The 23,404-nt window shown below is 35.5% G+C and overlaps 1 protein-coding gene across 1 annotated transcript; it reads right to left on the bottom strand.

Annotated features, from left to right (window-relative positions):
* Positions 1 to 3,702: 3,702 nt before the first annotated feature.
* Positions 3,703 to 15,014, bottom strand: LOC129804114 (protein deadpan). The gene is made up of 3 exons (XM_055851192.1): positions 14,404 to 15,014; positions 14,225 to 14,320; positions 3,703 to 4,892 (listed from the first exon to the last, which is right to left on the bottom strand). The coding sequence occupies exons 1-3, from the start codon at positions 14,578 to 14,580 to the stop codon at positions 3,906 to 3,908; spliced, it is 1,260 nt and encodes a 419-aa protein (XP_055707167.1). The 5' UTR covers positions 14,581 to 15,014; the 3' UTR covers positions 3,703 to 3,905.
* Positions 15,015 to 23,404: the final 8,390 nt, after the last annotated feature.

Here is a 23,404-nt window from a genome sequence, read left to right as displayed (position 1 = left end):
GAAAGCTCTCGTGAAATGCCACTTCCCCTTCTAACATCGCAAGTTCATAAAACCACCGCTAGGGGCGCTATTATTAAAAAGAAAATTTTTAAATCTTTAAAGTTAAATAACTCAAAAATTCCTTATGCAATCGGGCTGAAATTTTAGTATGTTGTAGCCGTTGATTATACCTATCAAACAAAAAAAACCTTAAGTCGATCCATAACCCCTGACCCGAGCTATAAGGGGTCAAAGTTCGAACATTGACCGGCCTCTATCTCCGGTTATAATTAACATAGCGGCCTATATTTTACCTTTTTGGTTTCGTCTCGATGAGCACTTTCAGATGGAAGTTCAAAAAGTCACCACAGGTGGCGCTGTGATAGCGTCAAAATTCATCGAAATTCAAAGACATTTTTCTCAAAAACGGCATTGTGCAAGTTAATGAAATTTTAGTATGTTGTAGTCCAGTCTAGGACGTTTCCAAAATGGTGCGTATGTGCGCTGTGGTTTCAATAGAACCGGAGATATGAGGGGTCAAAGGTCACAACATTCAAAAAATCATATCTCCGGTTCTATGTGACCGATTTTGATGAATGAGGGCTTAAACGAAAGATCTCACCAAATTCTACAACTTTCTAGAATATTTGAACTTCGTGGGACCAACACCAGGGGCGCCACAGTCGAAAAACCAATTTCAATATCACATAACCTCAATTATCTCGACTGTCGCTGAACCGATTTTGATGATTACTTCAACATAATTGTAGAGCACATTTGTCTCTACATTTCGTCCATACATCATTTTCCACTCAGACCACGCTATCACTCCGATTTTGCCGTTTAAGTGTGAAAAAATTGATTTTTCCCATAATAACGCTTTGAAATCACTCAGATGCCAATTTGACTGCCTCTACTCCACCAAGACACTTAAAATAGGGTTTTAAATGGAAAGTCCCACAAAATACAACAATTCTTTGATATAGTTGAAGTTCAACAAATGATTACTTGGGGAACTCTGGATGAAAAAACGAGTTAAGAAACAAAAAACCTCGCTTATCTTGGCTTCTGAGTAATCGATGAGATCATGTTCTATGGGAAAATTATAGAGAACATTCTGGCCTACATTTCACCCATATATCACTTTTCTGTCAGTTCATCCAAATCCTTGATATTTTGGTTTAAATACAAAATTTGTATAATTTCACGAATTTTATTCAAGATAACTGAATGGCGTCTCCCAACTTCAGCTCTAAATCGAATTTGCATGCACTCCGAATTAGCTCACGTTAAGAATCTCACCTACATAAGCCGGTTAGGATTATCTGTCCCTTTTCAGATAAAATTTATTAATCTACACCTTTGTAAAACACCGTTTTCTCTGCGAGAAAAGTGAGAAAACGGGAAAAGCACTTTTCAATCTATTTTAGAAAAAAAAAAACGCACAAACGACTGCAAATCGTTTGACCAATGCAAACAAAAAGCGGGGAGACATGATAATGACGTTTCTTTTCGCCGTGAAACATCAAAAATTGCTTCGCTTTTTTGTTACTTTTTACCCCAAGTGGCCATTTTTAATTAAAGGATTTCTGGAGAAAAGAACTTTTGTGAAATTCTCAAATAGATAGCGGATTCGTATTCAAAAAATCCAAAGTATTTAGGAAATATTCACCAGTGCATCAATTTTGGAAAATAAGTAGGTAATAATTATTATCTTCTGCAAGGAAAATATTTCAAAAATAGGACTAAAAATTTCGATATTTTTTTTTATATTCTAAATTCCTTGTTTGAATTCTAAGAAACTTACGACGACATTGAAGAAGGTCTATGGAGGCTATCTATAGAAAAAAATTTGAGCCGCTATCTTTTTTACCTTGGAAGATATTGAATTTTGAATTTTTCGATTTGTGACTTTTTACCCCAGTCTCTCCTAACCCATTACCAAATATCAATTTAAAAAACCTTTCTAATTTTCCCGACTTAAAGTCTAACTCCTAAATTAGAATTGTTTGAGTATTTAACGAGGTCTTTCAAAAACAGTAAAATTTTTCAAATTTTAAAAATTTAAAACCGGAGATATGGCTATTTTTAAATTCCATTTTTGACCCCTTATGGCTCGGATCATGGGGTTGGATTGTTTCCCGATTATAATTGTTCCTATTTTTATTAACTCTAATCCTAAATTGCAACTCACAGAATATAGTAATTTTTTTATCATCATTAACACACCACCATCATAGCACAGAAACCAAGTTACTGATAAAAACCAAATCGGTCAACATGTTGAATTTCACCTTTGTATTGTTTAAATTCAAAATATTCAATTCACAAAAACTCTTCAAGCATTCGAGGAATCTTCATTCTAAATTCAGTTCGAAGTTCAAAATATGCTAAATAAATTTCGTTTAGTTATACAGTAGACTCTCGCTAATTCGGCTCTTTTAAGATAGATACTTTTTAATTCGGGCAGCAGTTAAATTTGAAAAAAGTTTGTTGACATTTTACAAGTTTGATTATGATTAACAAATGAGGCAAGTATGCTCAAATTTGCCATGGTTTGTCTTAGTTCTGACGTGTTTTTGTATTATTGAGGGGATTTCATGAAATTTACCATATATCAACTCAATATGTGTATGCAGGTGAATAAAAAATCGTTGCATTTCATACAATTTGACGCCCGAATTTCTCTCTAATTCGGGTGACATTTCAGTCCCTAAAGCCCGAATATGAGAGAGTCTACTGTACTACGGTTCCAATTTTGCTATGTTAACACTAAGTGATTGATGATACGGTATGATATTCTTTGCAATCACACCCTATGATTTGTCAAAAACATCGAAAGTCGATTATAAGCATGAGCGCGTAAGTTTCGAATATTTGTGTGAACTGAGCTTCCAAAACGACCAGTTTCTTAAAAGGTTGGTGCCGGCCAAAATTCCAAATGTCAAAATCCCGAAAATTAAAAATACCAAAGAGACAAAATCTCGAATTGGTTAAAATCCCAAATCAAAACATACCGAAAGCTATTATTTCAAACGAAAAAATCTCGAAAGCCAAAATCCCGAAAGCAAATATCCCGAAAGCAAATATCCCGAATCCCAAAATCCCGAAAGTCAAAATCTCAAAGTGATAAAATTATACAGAGAATAATGTATATGGAGTAATTAACCAAAACACAGAAAATTTCCTTTGCCGCTAGTTAGGGCGGCTGCATTTGTAGGGTGAAAGGAACACCTATTGACACTTTAAGAACTCGTGTCAGGACTTATTGACACACTCCTCTGTACCATTTGGAATACGAAATTCGAACACTTATCCTTATCGAAAAACGCTGAATTATAAAAAAAAAAACGTTATATTACTTAGAACAAATTACTTAGAATGAATATGAACATTTTGACAAAAGTGTCAATAGGGGTTCTCTGTCAAAAAGGTGTTCTTTCGACCTTAGGAAATCCAATTCTTTGTTTGTTTATTTGGAAATTATAAGGACATCTAAATGTATATAGTAACAGCTTAATTAATTTCTAAGGTAAGATATTTTTTATCCAAAAATAATGAAATTAACTAACTTTTTATGTTACGGTCGGAAAAACGATTAAAAAAACGGTTCATCAACTAAATAAACCGTGATCGCTGTAATAGATACTTACCAACAATTTTAAAGGGAGATTTGAATCCCAAATTTGTTTTCTGAAATAGTGCCTAATAAAATACAACCAATTAAATTTTTAAATTGCAAAATTTTATTCACTTAACACTCATATAAACACAAAACAGAGGCTGAGATCAATATAATGTATTTCTTACAAAATAACATTCATAATAAACTTAAGTACACCTCAACTAAAAACTTATTGAAATCTTACAGCTTAAAAATTGGGGCCAATCACAGTACAAATGAGGAATTACCCAAACTTCTTTAGTCACCAAGGTCTCCACATATCGGCAGAAGTATTGCCATTTTGGGCAGAATTCTGATTGTGATCGAAATTAGGACCAGGCTCACCTCTGGCCTCTAACTTAATGGCCTTTGCACTAATCTCATACTTGGAAGCCGTGCTTTCAGAGACTTCAAATGGATATGGTCTCTTCTTGTTGACATAGTGAATGTCAGGTTTAGATTCCAATCTAGCTCGTTGCGTTTCCGTTGTAGAGGAAACCTGGGGTTGTTGTAGGTTAGATGGAAGTGTCGCAGCAGAACAACTTGGCACAAGTGGCGGTGATGCTGTGGAATTCTGATAATCTGAGGAATGATGTGAATCTTCGCCACAACTCGAAATGGAAGATACAGGACTAAGCGGAGGACTATGGCGAGTGGCTGCTGGTCTCGAGACACTGCTAAAAGCACTACTACGAGCATAGGCTGCCCCTAAGTCCAAATTGCTGGGAGGAGGTGGAGCTGGTGTACTAAAGGGACTGGCACTTGGGAAGAATGACAAATTACTGCTGTTGGGCATAACTAAAGCCAATTCTCCGGTCGGTAATCTCGATGGGATCAACTGAACCCCACCCATCTGAATCCTTCCATTGTTATTGACATCCTGAGGCATAGGAATGACTGAACTAGAACTACCCGTTCCATGCATTGGGATACTACCCGGGAAGGCAGACAAACCGACTCCGGTAGGGGGCTGAGGAAAACTCAACGGAGGAGCCAGTTGTTGGATGTTGCTGACACAGTTGTTGAGATGGTTGGCAAGACGTTGTTTTACCCCAGAATCTAGGCCATCCATTTGATTGACATATCGTGTCACTTCTTCAGCGCAATCCGTAAATCCCGATTTGAACTTGTGAATAACGGTTGGATCTGTATTGACAGCCATTGCAAATTGCTGACGCTGAATTGTCTGCAAATGCTTCACTGTCATTTCCAAGATGTCTGCCTTTTCGAGCTTCGTGTGACGTGCAGGCTGTGGAAATACGAGGTTAGTTAGGAAAGAAAATCAAGTATTAAATTACGAAAAAGTTCTTTCTGGATATCCTACATAGCCTTACATGCGAATTCTCCCGATTTTTAGGATGTTAATAGACTTATTACTTTAGTCGAGATACCGCTTAATTGTAAAATTAACGGAAATGTACAGGGTGGCTGAAAAAAAATGCACAACTTTCAAAGCGCATAGCTGTCAAACCGCTGGTTACAGCGGTTGCATATTTTTGCATAGTGGTAGTTCATTTCATTGGCTAAAGCCTACAAAAGAATTTCCGATAATATTTTGTAAAACTTTTTTAAACTGTAATGAAACTCAAACGTGACAATTTAATGTCGCTGTATTTTGCAGGAATGCGAAAGCAGCTATCGTCAGAGCTCTTCAAAACCCTGAGTGTAATTAAACTTTTCGTTTTTCGAAACATAACTTGGTACAGGGATACTAGTAGCATTTTAAAATGCTTTGGTAGAGGTCAAAAAAATGCTTCATCGCTTGTCAGCGTTCTTAAAGCGAAGAAGCAAATTGAACAAAATCTGCGTCACATCTGCAAACAAACGATCTCTGAGACGCATAGATCGCGAAAAACCGTCAAATAAATATTCTTAAAGAACCTCTCTATGAAGCCTAAAAAATCCTGAAAAGGACGAGATTTCATCGATCCTCAAAAAAAAAAATGCTCAATCGACGAAGGAGTAAATTCGCATGCACGTTCATGGTCAGTCTAATATGTCTAATATGTCATATTTTCTGATAAGAAAAATTTTCAATTGAGCAATTGATGTGCAAACAAAATGATTGTGTCTATCTGAAGGAAAGATCATACGATAATTTACACGTTCTAATGACCACCGGAAGTCAAGAACCACCTCAATTTGAAGGTCTGGACTTCCTTGAAGACAAATTATCGCTTTCCACTCGGGTTTTTAGACTATACCGCCAAAATGAATGCCAATGTGTTTCTGGAAATTGTCCTGGAAGGAGTATTGGAGTCGTGGACAAACAAAAATTTTAGAAGAAACTAATGGAAGTTCGATCAAGACTCGACAACATCGCAGAAATCACGCTCCGAACAAGATTTGGCTAAAAAAAATGTTTCGCACTTCATTTTGGGAAAACAATGACCTCCACAATTCTTGGATGCAAAATCGTTTGACTTCCCCAAAAGAGGCATTTTGTTGGTCAATGTTAGGACTAAAAAGTAGCAAAGTATCGATGAGCTGAGGGCAGCCATTCCTCGTGAATAGCAGGACATTCAGAAGGCTGACATTCGTGCAAACTACGATGCATTTTCTGACAGACTTAAGACCATACTTAAGTCTAAATAAGATCGTATTTAACAAAACCGATAATATTCTAAAATTTTGATGTATTTACTACCATTTTTTCTTTATTTCATAAAAGTTGAACAAAAAATGAGGATAAAAGAGCGCTTTAGTTTGTTGCATTTTTTTCAGCCACCCTGTAGTTTAATTAATCATTATTCCTAGTATATGAAGGTCAAGCTATCATTCGGCTATGCCTCAGGTCTGTATAGACGGTATTATAGATAGATCCTTATTTCTTGAACTTCATTTCCAATGTATCGATTTTTTTTAAATCTCTTATTAGACGACTTCCGAAGAATTACACTATGTTGTTAGTCCTATGTTGTTACTCCCAAAAACTCGTTTCGGTATTTCGAAAATGCTTTGAGCTTTCGAATATGGTTGCGAGATTATCTAGATCAACTTTTTGCGCATACGACAATGGTCTTCAATACTCCTGGTTTCCGTTTTTTTTTTTCAATTTATTTTCGAAGAATAAAAACTCAAGGGAACATTATGTCAACCGATTTTTTAAACTTTGGATTAGTTGGAAAAGCCTAGACTCCCTGCAAAGTTTTAGCATGTGAAGATGGTTACGAACCGGTACCGATTGTTTATAAACCGCTCGCTTCTACATTTCATTCCTATTCCATTTTAGATTATTTTGTAGGTGAGCTGAATATTAATCTGTACAATCTGTGAATCACTTACAAGAATCTCAAACTTTCATCGCAAAATGATTTCTTTCTCCATGAATTCAATAAAAAAAATTGTAACGTCGAAAACAATTTATACTCAAATATTATAGGATAGCATTAGAGTTACGATTTCGGGAAGTTCACAGAACTGAAAGAGCCACTCTTTCAAGATTAAGTGATAAAAAATTCTAAACGAACTGCATGATTATACACAATTACATTGATCTTAAATAATAAGAATTTCCTGTATTCAAACATTCAATACATTATTCAAATTTGAAGTGATTTCTTTAAGTTTAAAAGAAATATACACCTGTTTGCGGCATAATACGCTATGTCAACAGCACCAAAAACTCTGTAATAACCATTATTCAAAACTTGCCCCCAAGACATAATTTTGCACCTCACGTATAACCAAGACCAACGTAGTCAAAGTGAAGATATTTGGAAAAGTAAGAGTGAAGCCAGGGCATAAAATAGTTTTTAATTTGAGAGAGTGACCATGTAAAAATTTTCGGAGGCAGGGACTCAGCCTGGGTGGTCCAGAAATTATTTTATATTGGACCCGAAGGTAAATTGTAATAATTATCGACGGTATCCTATGAAATATCTCCGACTAAGTAACAATTTTTCGCCACTTTCCATCTTTGAGTTTGTCAATAATTCAGGAATTTTACTAAAAAAATTAGAAAAGGTATTTAAATGGTAACTAGCCACAATGTGTCATCCTGAATGGTTATCCATGGACAATTGTAAATAGTTTCTTTGGTTTGATCCACTTGTTCCCCTATTCTCATAGAATCTCTTCCAAATATGCCTTTCTTGCCTTCCTTTTGTGTTCGAAATGCTTTTTTGTTGTATACTGCACGTCTCTCTTACCATCCAATTCACAAATTCATTATGATGTGGGCCACTGAATGATTCTGTGAAGGAGAAGGTGGAGGCAGATACAAGAAGGGAGATTTGAGTATCTCCAGCAAATATTTGTCGGTTCCCACGCATCCTTGACCGAGGTGGGTTTCGTCTTTTTTTTTGCTCCTCGCTTTGCTTTTTTTCGTCATTAATTCTTCTTCTTTTGAGTGGCGAGAAAAAAAAGAGTGAAGAAATCGCCCAATTGTGTTTCCCATTCTGCAAAGTGCACGGCACAGAAGAAAGAAAAATCCAAGTGAAATGTTAAACGTTTCTTCGACAATCATTTTCTCCCTCTCACCCTGCCCTTTTTGCCTCTTCAAATTATTGACTGATTTGCTGAAGAACCCCGTGGTCAGCATACCTGAAATCCAAATTCCTCCTCCCACCAGTGATTTATTCCCAAGAAAGTTTCATTGAGAAGTAAATTCATTCAAGTCCAACACGATATATCGCACTCGCAAGTTTATCAGATCTTATAAAGCTTATTTTGCTCTCCCGACTAAACTTCATTCTCAATTCCACGATCAAGTGCCTCTACCGGGAGAACCTTAATCCGTTCGGAAGCGTGGGAACTGAAATGATGAACCGATGATTTTCATTTTTGCTTCATCCTCGGGCATCTTCTTTCTGCGCTCCAAAACAGAAGACTGAGACTTTGCAAATCTTTATTCTTGTGACTTTTTTTGCCGAGGGGTTCATAAGTGTGCAAATTAAAGTGCAATTAAGCATATCATATCTCCTATCATCGGTGTTATAAAATTAAAATTGAGAATCTGAAATTTAAATAAGTTATAGTCACGAGAATGTGATTTGTAAATGCTTATAGAGCAGGGTAAAATGGTACAAGTTGGATAATGGTACAATTTTGGACAGGGCTTTTTTCTTGATAAATTTAACTTCATTTTTATTTGTATATTTTTAATGCTTTAGTTTTATAATTTGGTTCCTTGTGCTTAAAAACAAATTTTTGTACTGTATTTATCAAGAAAAAAGCCATGTGCAACTTGTACCGGCGAATTGTCCAACTTGTAACACTATGTCCAACTTATATCACTTTACCCTAGTGATTATGGTACTATTCCAATGAAAAATTAACATGTTTTTTTGGCACTAGATTGTTCTCAAGTGCTTCTACATAATAGACTTTTCTTTTTATTGGTTCATGCCAAGACACTTCAGTGGTTTTGGAACATGAATAGGACTGGGGAAAATAATCATGATAGGCAACAAGAGAAAGAAAAGTCGATATTTTAGAAGCACTTAAGAACAGTAAAGTGCTAAAAACTATTCAGGAGAAACATTTCCCTATTTCATATTTTATTGGAATAGGACCTTTACTCACGACCCCAACTCTTCTAAATTTCCACAACACAGCCTTGGGGATCCCACATACCAACTTCAGAATAAATTTTCAATTTTCAAGCACCCTGAATCGAAAAAGTAATTTTAACTTAAGCCTGTACTTCGGGAGGACAACGCATATTCGTTATCCTATTTAGAATCTAGCCCATCTGATGTAAGCGAGGAAAGAATCTAAATTTGTGATCGAAGTTTCAGGCATATTTTTAATTCACGCCTGAGAGGGGAATTCTGTAACTCTGTGATCACCTGTCAAAATTGATCAACGCTTCACTGAAGTGATAGCATAAGAGATTCTGTAACTTGCGATTGTTTCACGTGAAAGGATCACTTTCAGGTTATGTGTTTCACTTTTCAATTTTTTGGTGAAGATTATGTTATCACTCGATGAAGCCAGTGAAAATCTTTTCCATACAAAGCTTGAAAAACAACACTACATCATTTTTAATACTCAATTCCAGTGTTTTCCATAGTTATTTAGTTCAAATGTTGATTAAAATGTTTTTGATTAAAAAAATTTAAAAATTTAATGAAAATTTCAACACACTTCCTCTCTCTGCTTCACGCAAAGTTACAGAATAACTTTTCTAGAAGTCGTGAAGGGAACCTCGTGAATCGTTCACTAGTGAAGCGTTCACGGAGTTAGAGAATGTGATATGAATTCTGAGATGCGTGAGTTTTTCACGTGAGAAACTCACAGCTTTTAAATCGTCTTTTGTAAGAGTTTCGTTAAGTGTTCATGTAAAGTGTCATGTAAAACTCTTACAGCACCATGAAGAAAGCACGGTATAGTTTTTACAAAAGCTTCACAAAACGCTTACTAAAGGTGATCAAAAAGTCGTGAATTTCTCATGTGAGTAACTAACGAATCTCAGAATTCATACTAATGAATGGTTTATGAATAATTCAATAATTATAATTCTGTCCTTATTGGTTTCTTTCTATCTATTTAAATTACCTAACGTTTCAGTGCTTATTTAAAACCATCCTCAGGGCAATTAAAACTGGGAAAAGAAATGTTAATCAAAAATTCACAGTTTGGTCCGCACCCCAATCCTTGCCAGAATAAGCTTATCATGCAATGAATTACTTCAAGATTACTTGAAATTACTTCAAAATAAAATGTTTTAATGTAATTTACGTAGATAGTGCGCTAGAAATTCGGCTCAATCACCAAGCCTTCATCAGTGGTCATGGTCAAGTCTTTAAATTATTCTCTGACATTCGTTCATCGAGGAAATTAGATTTACGTTCGTATGTCCTTCACAATAGTTAGCGATTTACTTCAAAATGTTCCATTTTGCGGAATTTTTTTTACAATTGAGACTTTAACATTTGCTGCAGTTTGTGATGTCCGAAAGAAAGTTACAACCAAAACCGGAACGTTGGCCAACAAAAACAAATAGAGGGGCAATCATTTTCCAGATGGACCCCTAATAAAAAAAAACAAAAAACAAATAGAAGAACAACAGTACGAATCAACTGCAGTTCTGATCATTTAGAATTATTTCTCTCTTTAATTCTTCATAACCTTTCGAGTGTGGATGTCCACTTCATCGGGTTTCGAATTTGGAGGAAAAATCACGTACAAGAGGGAACATTTGCTGCTGCAGGTTATTTGGACTTGATCACACTTGTCCTTTAAGTTCACCATTCAACGTACTGATCTGACACAGAACGTAAGTCCGCTGAATCACACAGAATTTTTATCCGTTGAATGGTAAACTAAAAGGAGAATTGTGATCTAGTCCAAGTGCAATGCAGCAGCAAATCTTTCCACTGTACTTGATTTTTCCACCAAATTCAAAACCTGATAAGGAGGACATCCATCCTCGGAATGTCATGAAGAATTAAAGAAAAAAATTAAAGAAAGGTCTATTCTTCCATCTACTATGTTCTAATAATTTACGTTCCTCGTTTCCACAAATATGATCGAATTTAAAGATGTATCAGTGAACTTTCATTGTTTTTTATTCACATAATCTCCGGTACTCTCCTTTAGTAACCCGGAAGCTCCTTCAATCCGTATCCAAGGTGTTTAACGACTGAATTCTAGAGTATCTCCAGTATCATACACGTTTAGGACATAAAGCACCACGTGTATTGTTCATAGTCCGAGTTTCCATGTATCTGACTTTCAGAAGTGTCCGACTGTTAGCAAATTATCATAGGAACCCCAAAATGCTTTTACACAATGCTCAAGATGAATCTCTTAGCTATCCCATATTCTCAGTAAAATTAAATTATCCGCTGTAGTGCTCCCCTTAGAGGAAAGTGCTCTCCCTTTGAACGTTCGTGCCTTCGAATAATGTGAATTTCTTCAGTTTTTCGTAACAGATTTACTCTAAATTATCATGGAATTATCAACAATTGATGATAAGCTAATAGGGTAAATGTCCTAATTCAGAATCATTTCCAGACGCTTTAACTTTGACAGAAGATTCAACACATTAAATTTATATTTTTTTCTGAAGAGAATTACATAAATTTGTTCCTTGACTCTTCTAGAATGTTACTGTTTAGTGAAAATTCTTTAGATATAATTTGAAAACTTCTTAAATACAAGAAAAATACGCGAGTGCAAAATTCTGCTATTGGAAACAAAATAATCCAAATGGAGACAAAGGAAAGTTTCTAATTATGGAGACAAACAGTGTATAAGTGAAACCACGACGAAAGGCTTCCAAAACCTTGTTGTGTTGCTCCTGAGTGCAGGATTTGTTCTTATTCTTGGCTTTTTCTCCTTTCCCATCTGAGACAATAAGAAAATCCCTCCAAAAAAATCATCTATCCGAGGTTTCCTATTGAAGCATTTGCAGACACTTCAGGAAAATCCTTTTTGTTCACGGAATAGGTAATTATTTCATTTGAAAACTTCACGTACCGTTAACAATGAAGATTAGCACTGAATTTAACTAAAATTATCCAGAAATATGATATAAATGTTAAACAAAACGAATAAACAACAGTCATCTTATTGTGTTTTTCATTGAAAAACATGGTCGATCGATGAAAAATTCGATGGTGAAAGGGTGCACTTTTAATTTCTCTGAGAAATCAACAAATTAAAATTTATGAATATGAATGGATTTTCGCTTTATTTGGAGCAAAATTAACTAAATAATGAAACTGTGGTATAGAAAATATATAAATATAATAATTTAGTACTGTATTTATCATGAAAACAATGACGTTTCCATTTGAAGTAGTGAAAAATTTCCATTTAGAGCAGGTCTTGAATTAGCTTAATTTGCCCTATTTAATAAAAATGCGTAAGTCTCTTAGGAAAGCTAAAAGAAAATTCACATTATTCAAAGGCATGAACGTACAAAAGGAGAGTACTTTCCCCTACTTGTTGCTTCCCTTACGATATCACGATCCATAAATTTTGAATTATTTTACGGGAAGTAAACAAATTTTAGTTTATCTTTCGTATTCGACGACCTTTACCATAAATTCTATTAAGACAGATATCAATCTTTGTATCATATTTAAATAAAGTGCTCTCTATATAGCGGAAGTTTAGCAAATGTAATCGAATTATAAAAATTCAAAGTTTAACTTATAAACCTCTACCTTTTTTTACGTATCATCTCATGGTCCAAACATGGCAAAAACAGTGAATAATGTTGCATAAGAAAATGGAGAGAATCGTCTGATATTGATACATTCAGATGAATTCGCAATGAAAACATGCAAATTGCTTATGCTTATGCTTTATTTTCCAGCCAGTTAGCTGCGTCTCAAGGAAAATTGAGGGAGATTGGTGTTTTGAGTCATTGATTAAAGGGCATACAAGGTAACTTTCACAGAGAAACATGACACTGATTGGCAAATATCACCTCCTCTTCCCACTTTGTGGTTTATTTTGAGCCATTATATTCCGAAAATTGCTGTGACTCCCTGAAAATACCTTGAACGATCTCTTGTAGTAAATTGAGGATAAATCTCTCAACAAGATCAATAAAATTGCGGGTTTTACGGGTTAAATTTTGGTTATTTTATTTTTTAAAAAAATAATGAGATGAGATTATGTGGTTGCATCAATAAGGGTAAGAGGACTGAAAAATCTTGCAGTTGGGATTTAAGATTTATGCTATATAATTAAACAAGTGGTTTAGTTAACTTTCACGCATATTGTACACATAGTAATTCTTAAAAACAAGCTGGAAATAATAGTGCACGTTGTATATTTATAATGTAAGTAAACATTCAAGAGATAGCTTCACAAAAATCTTCTCTTCGAAGGTATCAAAAACCCCTTCGCTTGATTCAAAAATATTTTATTTTAATACATTCTGTAGCCTTCATTCAAGATTGCCCACTCAAATCTTTCCCTTAGCTACCAAATAAATCCTCATGGAAAAAGAGGTCCCTAAAAACTTGAGGATCAATGGACAAAGGTAAATAAAAACGACAAAAAGAAGGTATGGAAGAAAAATTGAAGTTTCAGAATAAATTATTCCAATTGGGGGAACCTTTTGTGTGTTCTTCACAATCACTCGGACAATGGCATATAAAATTCCCGAAGAGAGAGGTGCATCCTCGAAGTCAATGGAAAGGCTGAAACAGGGAATCAATGACTTACGCGCTTTCGTCTGCATAATTGCGTCATGATTTATAAATAAGCGAATCTTTGGTTATTCGAGAGTCATCCGCCTCAAGAGATGACGCTTCTTAACGAGGTATTGTGAAAACGTCCACTGTCTTACTTGTCACGTGACGATGAATAAATTGGTGATCGCGATACAATAAATATTTAAGAACAAAAAAAAACAAACGACAGAATTTTCGTAAACTGCGAAAATTCTGATTTTTTACCGCAAAAATCGATGGTCGTAATTGACGTCAGAATTTTTAGCGAAAGGATCGTATGGCTTGGTCGTCTGCGTCAAGATCACCAATTAATTATTATTAATTGCGAATCGATTATGTAAATTACTTGAGTCACCGTGAGACAAAGTTATGTAGGAAATTCCACTTGAATTTACCGGGGACTGTAAACATTTGTGATCTTCGCGATCGTGATCCTACTTACATCTTTCTTCATTGCTTCCAAAATCAGCGTCTTGAGCTCATTCAGGCAGTGATTGATCCTCGCACGACGCTTCTTCTCCATTATCGGTTTGTTACTCTGCAAAGGACATCAATGATCATTCAAGTGATCCCACGTGATCGTGATCCTGTGCGATCACTGATCTCTAAACCAAAACTCACTTTTCTCAATTCTGCCTTGGTCATGGTGGGTGTAGGTGTTACTGCCGAGCTACTCTGTACTCCAATGTGCTGATTGTGACCCCCATCTGTATTAGAACTATTGCCACTTGTTCCACTGTGTCCATCATTGCCACCATTGTTATTGCATTTATCCAAGTCATCCTGTATCGGCATCATTGTTATATCCTTTTTCACAAAACACTTTTTAACCACCAAAATTATTATTTTTTTATTTTTTATTAAATTTCACCTTTCGGAGAAATTTCTTTGCACAATAAAACAATCTCACACGATCATCGAGTGATGTCCAAAAAATCCATGGGGTGAACTTGTTAAATTCTTTTCCCACAGTGACCGGTTGCAAGAAGTGCTGCTGAACTGGATGACGACTCGAGAGAAACTAAAATCCTTTTTGCCTGGGCTTGACGTTCCCATACACAAAGTTGATCTCTCATCGCATTTTTCAACAGACCCACAATAAACATTCTTCTTCCCTTCTCTCTTGCACTAACAGGTAGTATACGACTTTGTAGTGCTTTCTTTCTCTCACAAACTAGCCGCCCATATGGGAAGATCATCGAGTTCGACAAGAGTGACAACATTTTGAAAAAATTGTGCTAAACTAACAACTATAAACGAACTATGAAATATAATATAAATATTCAAAATAAACTTAAAAATTGATTAACTTAGCTCCAAGCTAATTTTTGACATGATTCTCCCCCAGTTTATAGAAACAAGTAATATTTTAGAGAAGTTTTGCAAATATGAATTTTTGAAAAAAAAAAATTATGTTCCTATAGGGTAAATTAAGCTAATTCAAAACCTGCTCCAAATGGAAATTTTTCGCTACTCCAAATGGAAACGTCAGTGTTTTCACGATAAATACAGTACTAAATTATTATATTTATAAATATTCTATACCACAGTTTCATTATTTAGTTAATTTTGCTCCAAATAAAACGAAAATCCATTCATATTCACAAATTTTAATTTGCTAATTTCTCAAAAAAAAATTAAAAGTGTACCTTTGCACCATCGAATTTTTCATCGATCGACCATGTTTTCCAATGAAAAACAAAATGAGGTGACTGTTGTTTATTCGTTGTGTTTAACATTTATGTCACATTCTTGGCTAATTTTAGTTAATTTAAGTGCTAATCTTTATTGTTAACGGTACGTGAAGTTTTCAAATGAAATAATTACTTATTTCGTGAACAAAAAGGGTTTTTCTGAAGTGTCTGCAAATACTTCAATAGGAAACCCCGGAAATATGATATTTTTGGAGAGATTTTTTATTGTTTTAGATGGGAAAGGTGAAAAGACCAGGAATAAGAACAAATCCTGCACTCAAGAGCAACACAACAAGGTTTTGGAAGCCTTTCGTCGCGGTTTCACTTACACTGTTTGTCTCCAATTAGAAAATTTCCCTTGTCTCCATTTGGATTAATTCATTTCCAATAGCAGCATTTTGCACTCGCGTATTTTTCTTGTATTTAAGAAGTTTTCAAATTATATCTAAAGAATTTTCATTAAACAGTAACATTCTAGAAGAGTCAAGGAGCAAATTTATGTAATTCTCTTCAGAAAAAATATGAACTTAATGTGTTGAATCTTCTATCAAAGTTAAAGCGTCTGGAAATGGTTTTGAATTAGGACATTTACCCTAAGTTTTTTTCGATCTTCAGTATCTGAAACTGTCGGATAGTTTTCGTCTTCTTAAACCTTATTAAGATATTGACCTTAAATATTGAGTTGACCTCAACTTGCACCATCCTAAACGAGATAAGAGTTAATTTCAAATCTCTTAATTCTCAACAAGCCTAGATCGGATTCAATCGCTAACGAATCGGTAAAAAATCGGTAGAGGAAGCCTTTCAGACTTCGTACATACTCTGGCTTAAAGCTCTTTATATATTTCCCATCTTCCTTCAATAAATCCGACCTAAGTTTTTTAGGAAGGGCCTTAATACTAGTTATTAGTTTATTTCCCATAGATCAAATTCATTAAAAGAATTTGGGAAAAAATATGAAGTGTTCGAAACCACAGTGTGTCCGAAGCCTGAAAGTCTTCCCCTAATTATTTTTTAATCAAAAGTTTGAATGTAAATTTGTATAAACCTTTATAAATTAAAGTTATCTCGAAATATTTGAAGGATATTTGGAAAGTATTTTCAAGTAGGGGAAATTGGTGCACCACCAAACACGGGGTAGCACCAAACACTAATTTTTATTTCTAAACTACTTGGACTATCTTGACCATTTCTACTATGGACAAGGATCCCTATAGTGCCTATAAATTCCTATAGGCCTTGTCCTCAGAAGTCGAATATCTGATTAAAAAATCGCAGTGTTTGGTGCTACCCCGTGTTTGGTGGTGCCCCAGTTCCCCCATTTTAAGCAAAACCTTAATGTCTTGTGCTGGATTTCCGAACATTCTGCTAAATACTACCTATATAACACCCACCCTGTCCACGAATAAACGTGCGGTGTCGGCAAAATGTTCAGAAAGAAGAGTGTTCCAAAGTGATCTATACAGAAGCATAAAAATGTACAGTGAGAAATTCCAATACAACATCAACTTGTGACCAACACAACCAACATATTTATGCAGCCTCGACCTTCACATATATTCTCACCAAACATTCCCATCTGTGAGAATGACGTTGATCGACCGAGGAAATTACATGCAGAGTACCACGCGGTTGATTCCGATCTCTCTCCCTCGATAAAACATTTTCCCACACACCAAAATTTGTGGGGAAGTTTTGTCGATTCCAACTTACCTTTATTTCGTGGATTTCGATAGATGATAAGGCATTTCTTGCCTGGAAGCAGATCACTGAATTTGCAAAAAAAAAAGAAGCGAATTTGGCGATCTTTTGAATGACAAACGAGTGATAAATGAGCTAATTTACTATTTGACTGACAAAGAATTATTTCCGTTCCCTTTTTTCCTCAATCAAGTGTTGGGGCAATTATTATTAGGAACTATTCATCCATCTCAATTTAACTATATATATAACTAATTCCCGCCCTGAAAATTTCCAGAATGTCCAGAATGTGATTAAATTCTAGCTTTAGACTTTTTTTTTAAACACTTCTGGTTACTTCAAAATTACCCAAAAAATGATTCATGAGAAGACTTCCCCTCGTTATAAAACCCGTTGTTTTACGAATAGTCTCCCAAATAAAGTAATGGAAGTATCACAACACAGGAAGTACAATTCTGTTGAATTCTATTTACTGCTCACCCTTCTTTACTAAAAAAAAAATATACCTGATGTGCATCATTCCCACATATTCAAATGCATTGAGGATCGACACCTGTACAACTCTTTCTATTCAACGAAATGGGAGCAATACCGCAAGGATACGAATAGATCTTAGTATGAGGTGATTCTCATGGAGGTGTCGAGCAAAAAAGGTCGGATATCCGAGGCCTAAGCTCAGGGCACTTCCCTCAACTTTCCCATTGATCGTGAGCCAGGCCATGGGGAATTCTCTTCCGTTTCGTGGGATTATTAAAATATTTTTTTTTATGAGTGATGATGCTGAAATTGTATCAACATATCATCATCGAGGGGGTTTATCAACTAAAATATAAATGACAAGTGTTATAAATATATGTTACACAACTTTAATTTTATGGTACATGTTGTTCGACTACCACTCGGTTCAAAAAACTGAATATCGTAGGTTCCGAAGAAGACTATTGTAAGTCTACTTACAATAGTATAAAAAGATGGTATCATTGGATGCAGAAACCTTAGATCTATATTCCTACAAAATTTTATGTTGATTAAGATATTCCTGCAAAAGTTACAAGAAAAAAACTTAAAATCAGCGTGCCCAATTATTGAGTTTTTTGCCCACAATTTTGCTATTTGCTTTAATTTAAAAGTAGTGTTAACTAGAAGATATTGAATGCGTAAGTTTGATAAAATAGTTTCAAAAGGTGAAAGTATACTAATTGCAGTGAAATTAATGAAAATAAATTTTAGCTGTCAAACTTTAAACCTCTTTCCTGTAGAGTTTACATTTTGGACTTACAATACTCTTCTGCGGAACCGACGATATTAAGAACATAATAAAACCGCTCTTGCCAAATAGTCCGCGTACATGGAAGAAGCATTCACGTTGAGGAGTAACGCTCTTGGATGATCTACGATCAGAAGATTCTTCCAATACGAGAACATTGTAATGATTACGTTGTAATACGAATAAAATAACTCAATTCGAATAAAAAAACAAACAATTCGAATAAAAGTGATTATTATAGATCATCAACTGTTCCAATGCAATGTCTTTGATCAGTCATCAATCTGGTTTTCGGATTACTTTACACTCCTGCTTTTCGTAAGCTTTTCTTTAATTCTAGCACTTAAGGATAGTTCAGATACCATAAGGGCATTTAAGGATGGTCTAAAGATCATCCTTAAATGCTAGAATTAAAGGAAAGCTTACGAAAAGTAGGAGTGCAAAATTACCTCCTAAGTGCAGTCACCCGAATCCACAGTATTTGGCTTAGAATGAGGTCGTAACAATCATTTCCTAGACGTTTTCTAAATACGTACAGAGAGGTCATCAATGATCAACCTCGAGTCCATTCTTGTTTTAAATCTTTTCTGAACATTGACGACGTAGTACTACTTCCGCGCGCAAAGGCGTTTTCGTTTTATAAATTCTCGAGTGACCTTTGTCGTATTAGGAACACTAGCAAAACTCTCATGGTGTTTGGAAACATATTAAAAAAAGATTCCTACATAAGGCTTTAGGATTATGTTTTGAGGAGAAACGTGGCCCTTCATTTTACTCCAGAGAATTCAAATACCATCAGGTCCACGGACTTCTTGTGTTGAAGAAATAACACTGAGCCTCTTGTCCCTGAATGGGACGTTATGGCCCTACTTCACCTCTAGGCACAGAGAGTCACAGATCTTTTTATCGCAACCTTACAGCCTACGCTATAAGGAATGATCCTTCACAGACTAGAAAATATCTTCCGGAGGTGCTTCGTTCTGCAATCGCTGCTTACAGACTGAATCTGACGCGAAGGCAAGTCAACTGAGGAAGTTTCTGACTTCTGCTTCGCATATTTGAATACTACTCAAATCGACATTCAACAGACACTGTTAATTACAGTAACACATATATTCCATTGTAAACTTCCGATCATTTTCAGGATTTCATTGCATTGAAAAGGTGGAGAAAGAATAGGCTTTCTTAAGAGAACTAGCTGCTACGCCAGTAAGTATCCAGCCGGATTCCCCAGGAGGCTTCAGTCCACACGTCCTTCTTCTCTGACGTTCTATACTGGACTGACACTCTCTGTTATCTTATTTATAGGAACTACGAAACAGTCGTACAAGCCAATATTTTAGCGAGTTTAACCCTTTAAGGACGATTGGAACACCGGTGTCCCATAAAGAAAATAATTTTTCCTGACTACCTAAAATTACCTTTTCCTTATGTGTGTACGTAATTACAAAGTAGAAGGTTGAAGGAATCTAGTATATTTTTGAAAGTCTCCAGCTATTTGCTATATAGTAAATTTTGAAGCTCAAAAAAGACGAATTTTTAAATTCTTATAATGAAAAATAAATTTTAAATATTTTTTATACTTCCAATTTTTATTAAGCAAAACCGTTTTGGGAAAAGAAACTACAATACTCAAACATATTCATTAGATTGAAAATTATCATTCATTAATATTATTAGAAAAATGACTTAAATTTTTAGGCTATTTTTGTCCCTATCGTTCATAGAGACAAAAAATACACCAAATCAGACTCTGCTGGCTTTTCGAAGGCCAGATATAAGACCTTTTACGGATTTTGTTCATTGGTTTCATTTTTATTGCTGATTTTCGGCCCGCGAAAACTGTCTCGTCGTTAAAGGGTTAAGCTGCCCAGAAAGGGATTTGTATAATAACGTTTATAATAGCTATAATTGATTTTTGCAAAAGTATAACATTCATTTGAAAGTGATTTACACCATGAAAACACTTAACCTTCTCAGGAATAAGAATTCTAAAGTTACTTGTAATAGTCTGTCGAGAATAATATTATACCATTACCCAACACCCTCAAAGGTAAAAATATCGTAGGAGGATTCAAACTTTGAAATTATATTTAGAAAACCAGTATTGCTGAATGACTTGCTCTACTACTTCAGCTACTGCTTTTGTACGTCTGTCAATTCCCATCTTATCTTAACTTATTTGCAATCAGTCGTCCCTAGTGGAGTTCCGGATTTAGGACACCCTTACATCCGGAAACTCTGTCACTTCATGAGGATATTTGAAAACGATTACTAGGTGTTCCTATAGGTGAGATCCTGAATCTGCTTTAGCCACATTGTTCTAGGTCTGTCCCGAGGGTGGCTCCTGTTGATAATATGACTTGTAAAGATTTCTAGGAAATTTTCAGTAAAATGAATTTACAAAAGCATTAGTTCTCCGTGACTGATAAACCCCTGATCCCTCACATATCCAACACATGAGATATCACAATAAACAGAGGCGAGCCAGAGTGATCAAGTGTGATGGCGCGAGTGAGAGGATCGTGGGAAAATTCGAGTGTGGTGCTCGGCACTTCCACGCGTCTGTCGCGCTCTTGTTGGCAGCCAAAGCCTAGGAGGTTCCATGTGAAGCAATTTACGATGAAATTGCGCAGCTCATTGAAATGTTTAGTTGGGAGAATGAGTGGCGATGTGTGGGAGTCCGTGAACTGTCGCGGGTAAAATTGACGATGGGTGGGCAACTGACGCAAAAATTCGTCACTAAGCTGATGATCGTGCTGATCAGTGCTGATTCTTCACTTTTCGACACCGGAAATATCTACATGACACACGCTAGACGTTGTTTTATGCAAATTTTGTTTAGTGTCTCAATTTTTTAAACTTTTGGACAGGCAATATTCAGCAAATTTTTGTTTCATTCTAGCAGAGCTTATCTCTATTCTTCTTTTTTTTTCAAATTGAAAAATTTCCTAGTGAAATTTGAGCCAGAGAGATGGATTATGGGAAAAAATATTCTCACGATCTCCTCATCTCTTCAATTTCTCTGCATTTTGTGTACGTCTCTTATTTTTTTTTGCTTCCACCCGAAAAATTTTTCCTGTCTTGGCATTAAGGCAACAATTGTTAAAAGATCGTCAACACAATGAAGCTGGAGAGACCTAGAGAGAAATATTAAATAAGGAGTAAACAGAACTGTGGGACTCTTGTGGATGCAACTCTTCCCATGGATCGTGTGACCCAGAAGATCATAAGGAGGCGCTTGCATTCATCCCTTTTGCAGGTCAATAGACATGAGATGAATCCCTCTTTGGGAGACGTATATATACCTCAAGCATCTATTCTTTGTTAAAAGTTCAATGTGACAGGGTGTGCATCGAAGGAAGAAATATATTGAAATTGAAAAGGACGTGGACAGAAGAACAAAAAGTCATCACTCTTCCGCTTCCAAACTCCCCTTCTTTCCCAAAGATCATACTCTTCCAGTTTATGAGACGATTCTCAAAAAAGAAATGATCGGGGACCAATGTGAGACAATTTATGGCAGATTCAGTGAATTTTATTATTCTGATGTTTCAGAAGCGTTTTATTTTGAGGGCAGTTCCCAAATCGTAAAATTATTTACGGTTAGAAACAGAGAGTTATTACATAAATCTTATGCGACTCAATATTTTTCTAGCACAATTACCAATAAAATGTTAGGCTGATTTTTTAAATCCTAAACCAATTTCCTCTGAAAAACAAGGAAGCCAAAAGAAATCTTAATAATATACATAACTCTAAATTTTACTTTAATTTAATTAATTTTTAATTAATTTCTCCATTTTTTTCTATAGTACAACTCCAATTGTGTTAATTCGTCAGTCCATCCGTCTGTATGTTACCGCCTCTACATGCAAAACGGTTAGACTTGGCGCCTTCGGGGGACCCCACATAAACCGGGCATCGCAACATTAACATGACCCCCTTTCCCTCATACCTCTCCTTCCCCTCTAAAACCGAGAGTTTTAGGATTGCTTGAAAAAGAGTCATGTGGTTTTCTTCAGTTTTAAGTAGAGGTTGCCAAATCGGATATTTCGTCCATATACGAAAATACCGCTGAATCATTTCTAGAAACGGTTTTTCAAGCTCAAGTTAAGGGTATAGAGAGCGTTTTTCCGTAACCTTTCGACGTCATATTTGGGCTCGTTGGAAAGGTCTTTATAATTTCTGACAGATATGAGCCGGTGTATTCGGTTATGAACCAATAATAAAACGATAATGAACCGGTAATGAAGCGATATCTAATTTTAGTCCGAAAATCAATTGTGTTACACCTAAGCTATTTTGGGTGAACTTCTGATACGGTAAACGGTAGGTAAGTAACATGAAACAACTTTTCACATAAAATGTAAAATCTAAAGTCAGGTTTGGGTATTTTACAAAGCATGGAACGCTTCATCACCCCTTTTTAGCAAGAAACATTAGGATTATTTTTTCTGTTTAACCTTTTAAGAACGATTGGGTCACTGGTGACCCAAAAACAAGATCTTTCCTATAGTCTTCTCAGTGGCAGCCAAAATCCCGAAAGTCAAAATCCCGAAAGCCAAAATTCCGAAAGCCAAAATCCCGCATGTTCAAAATCCTGAAAGGGATGAAATTATATGGAAGAAAATGTTTAGAATCGTTTCCTGACACAGAAGATTTCCCTTTGCCTTCAGCAAGCGCGGGTGCATTCGTATGGTAGTAGCTATGACACTTTTAAGAATTCGGGATTTTGGCTTTCGGGATTTTGGCGTTCGGGATTTTGGCTTTCGGAATTTTGGCTTTCGGGATTTTGACCGGGACTCGGCCTTCTAAAGTTATGTTTTACTCTAAAAAGTTAAAAAAAAAACGATTTTTTTCTGATCCCCAATTTTTGACCCTCTCGTTCTTTAAGGGTTAAATAGAATATTCTACTTAATCAAACAGATTTGAAATACCTTAATTTCTCAAACAAAAA

This window comes from Phlebotomus papatasi, chromosome 2, assembly GCF_024763615.1.
Source record: "Phlebotomus papatasi isolate M1 chromosome 2, Ppap_2.1, whole genome shotgun sequence".
Taxonomy (NCBI): Eukaryota; Metazoa; Arthropoda; class Insecta; order Diptera; family Psychodidae; genus Phlebotomus; species Phlebotomus papatasi.
This window is presented reverse-complemented; position numbering and strand designations above follow the sequence as displayed.

Excerpts from the sequence above, each read along its gene's own strand:
- LOC129804114 (XM_055851192.1), bottom strand. The coding sequence starts at position 14,580 with ATGATGCCGATACAGGATGACTTGGATAAATGCAATAACAATGGTGGC. Across the intron at positions 14,321-14,403 it reads CCAAGGCAGAATTGAGAAAA|AGTAACAAACCGATAATGGA; the intron begins GTGAGTTTTGGT and ends TGTCCTTTGCAG. Across the intron at positions 4,893-14,224 it reads TGGAAGCAATGAAGAAAGAT|CCTGCACGTCACACGAAGCT; the intron begins GTAAGTAGGATC and ends GTATTTCCACAG.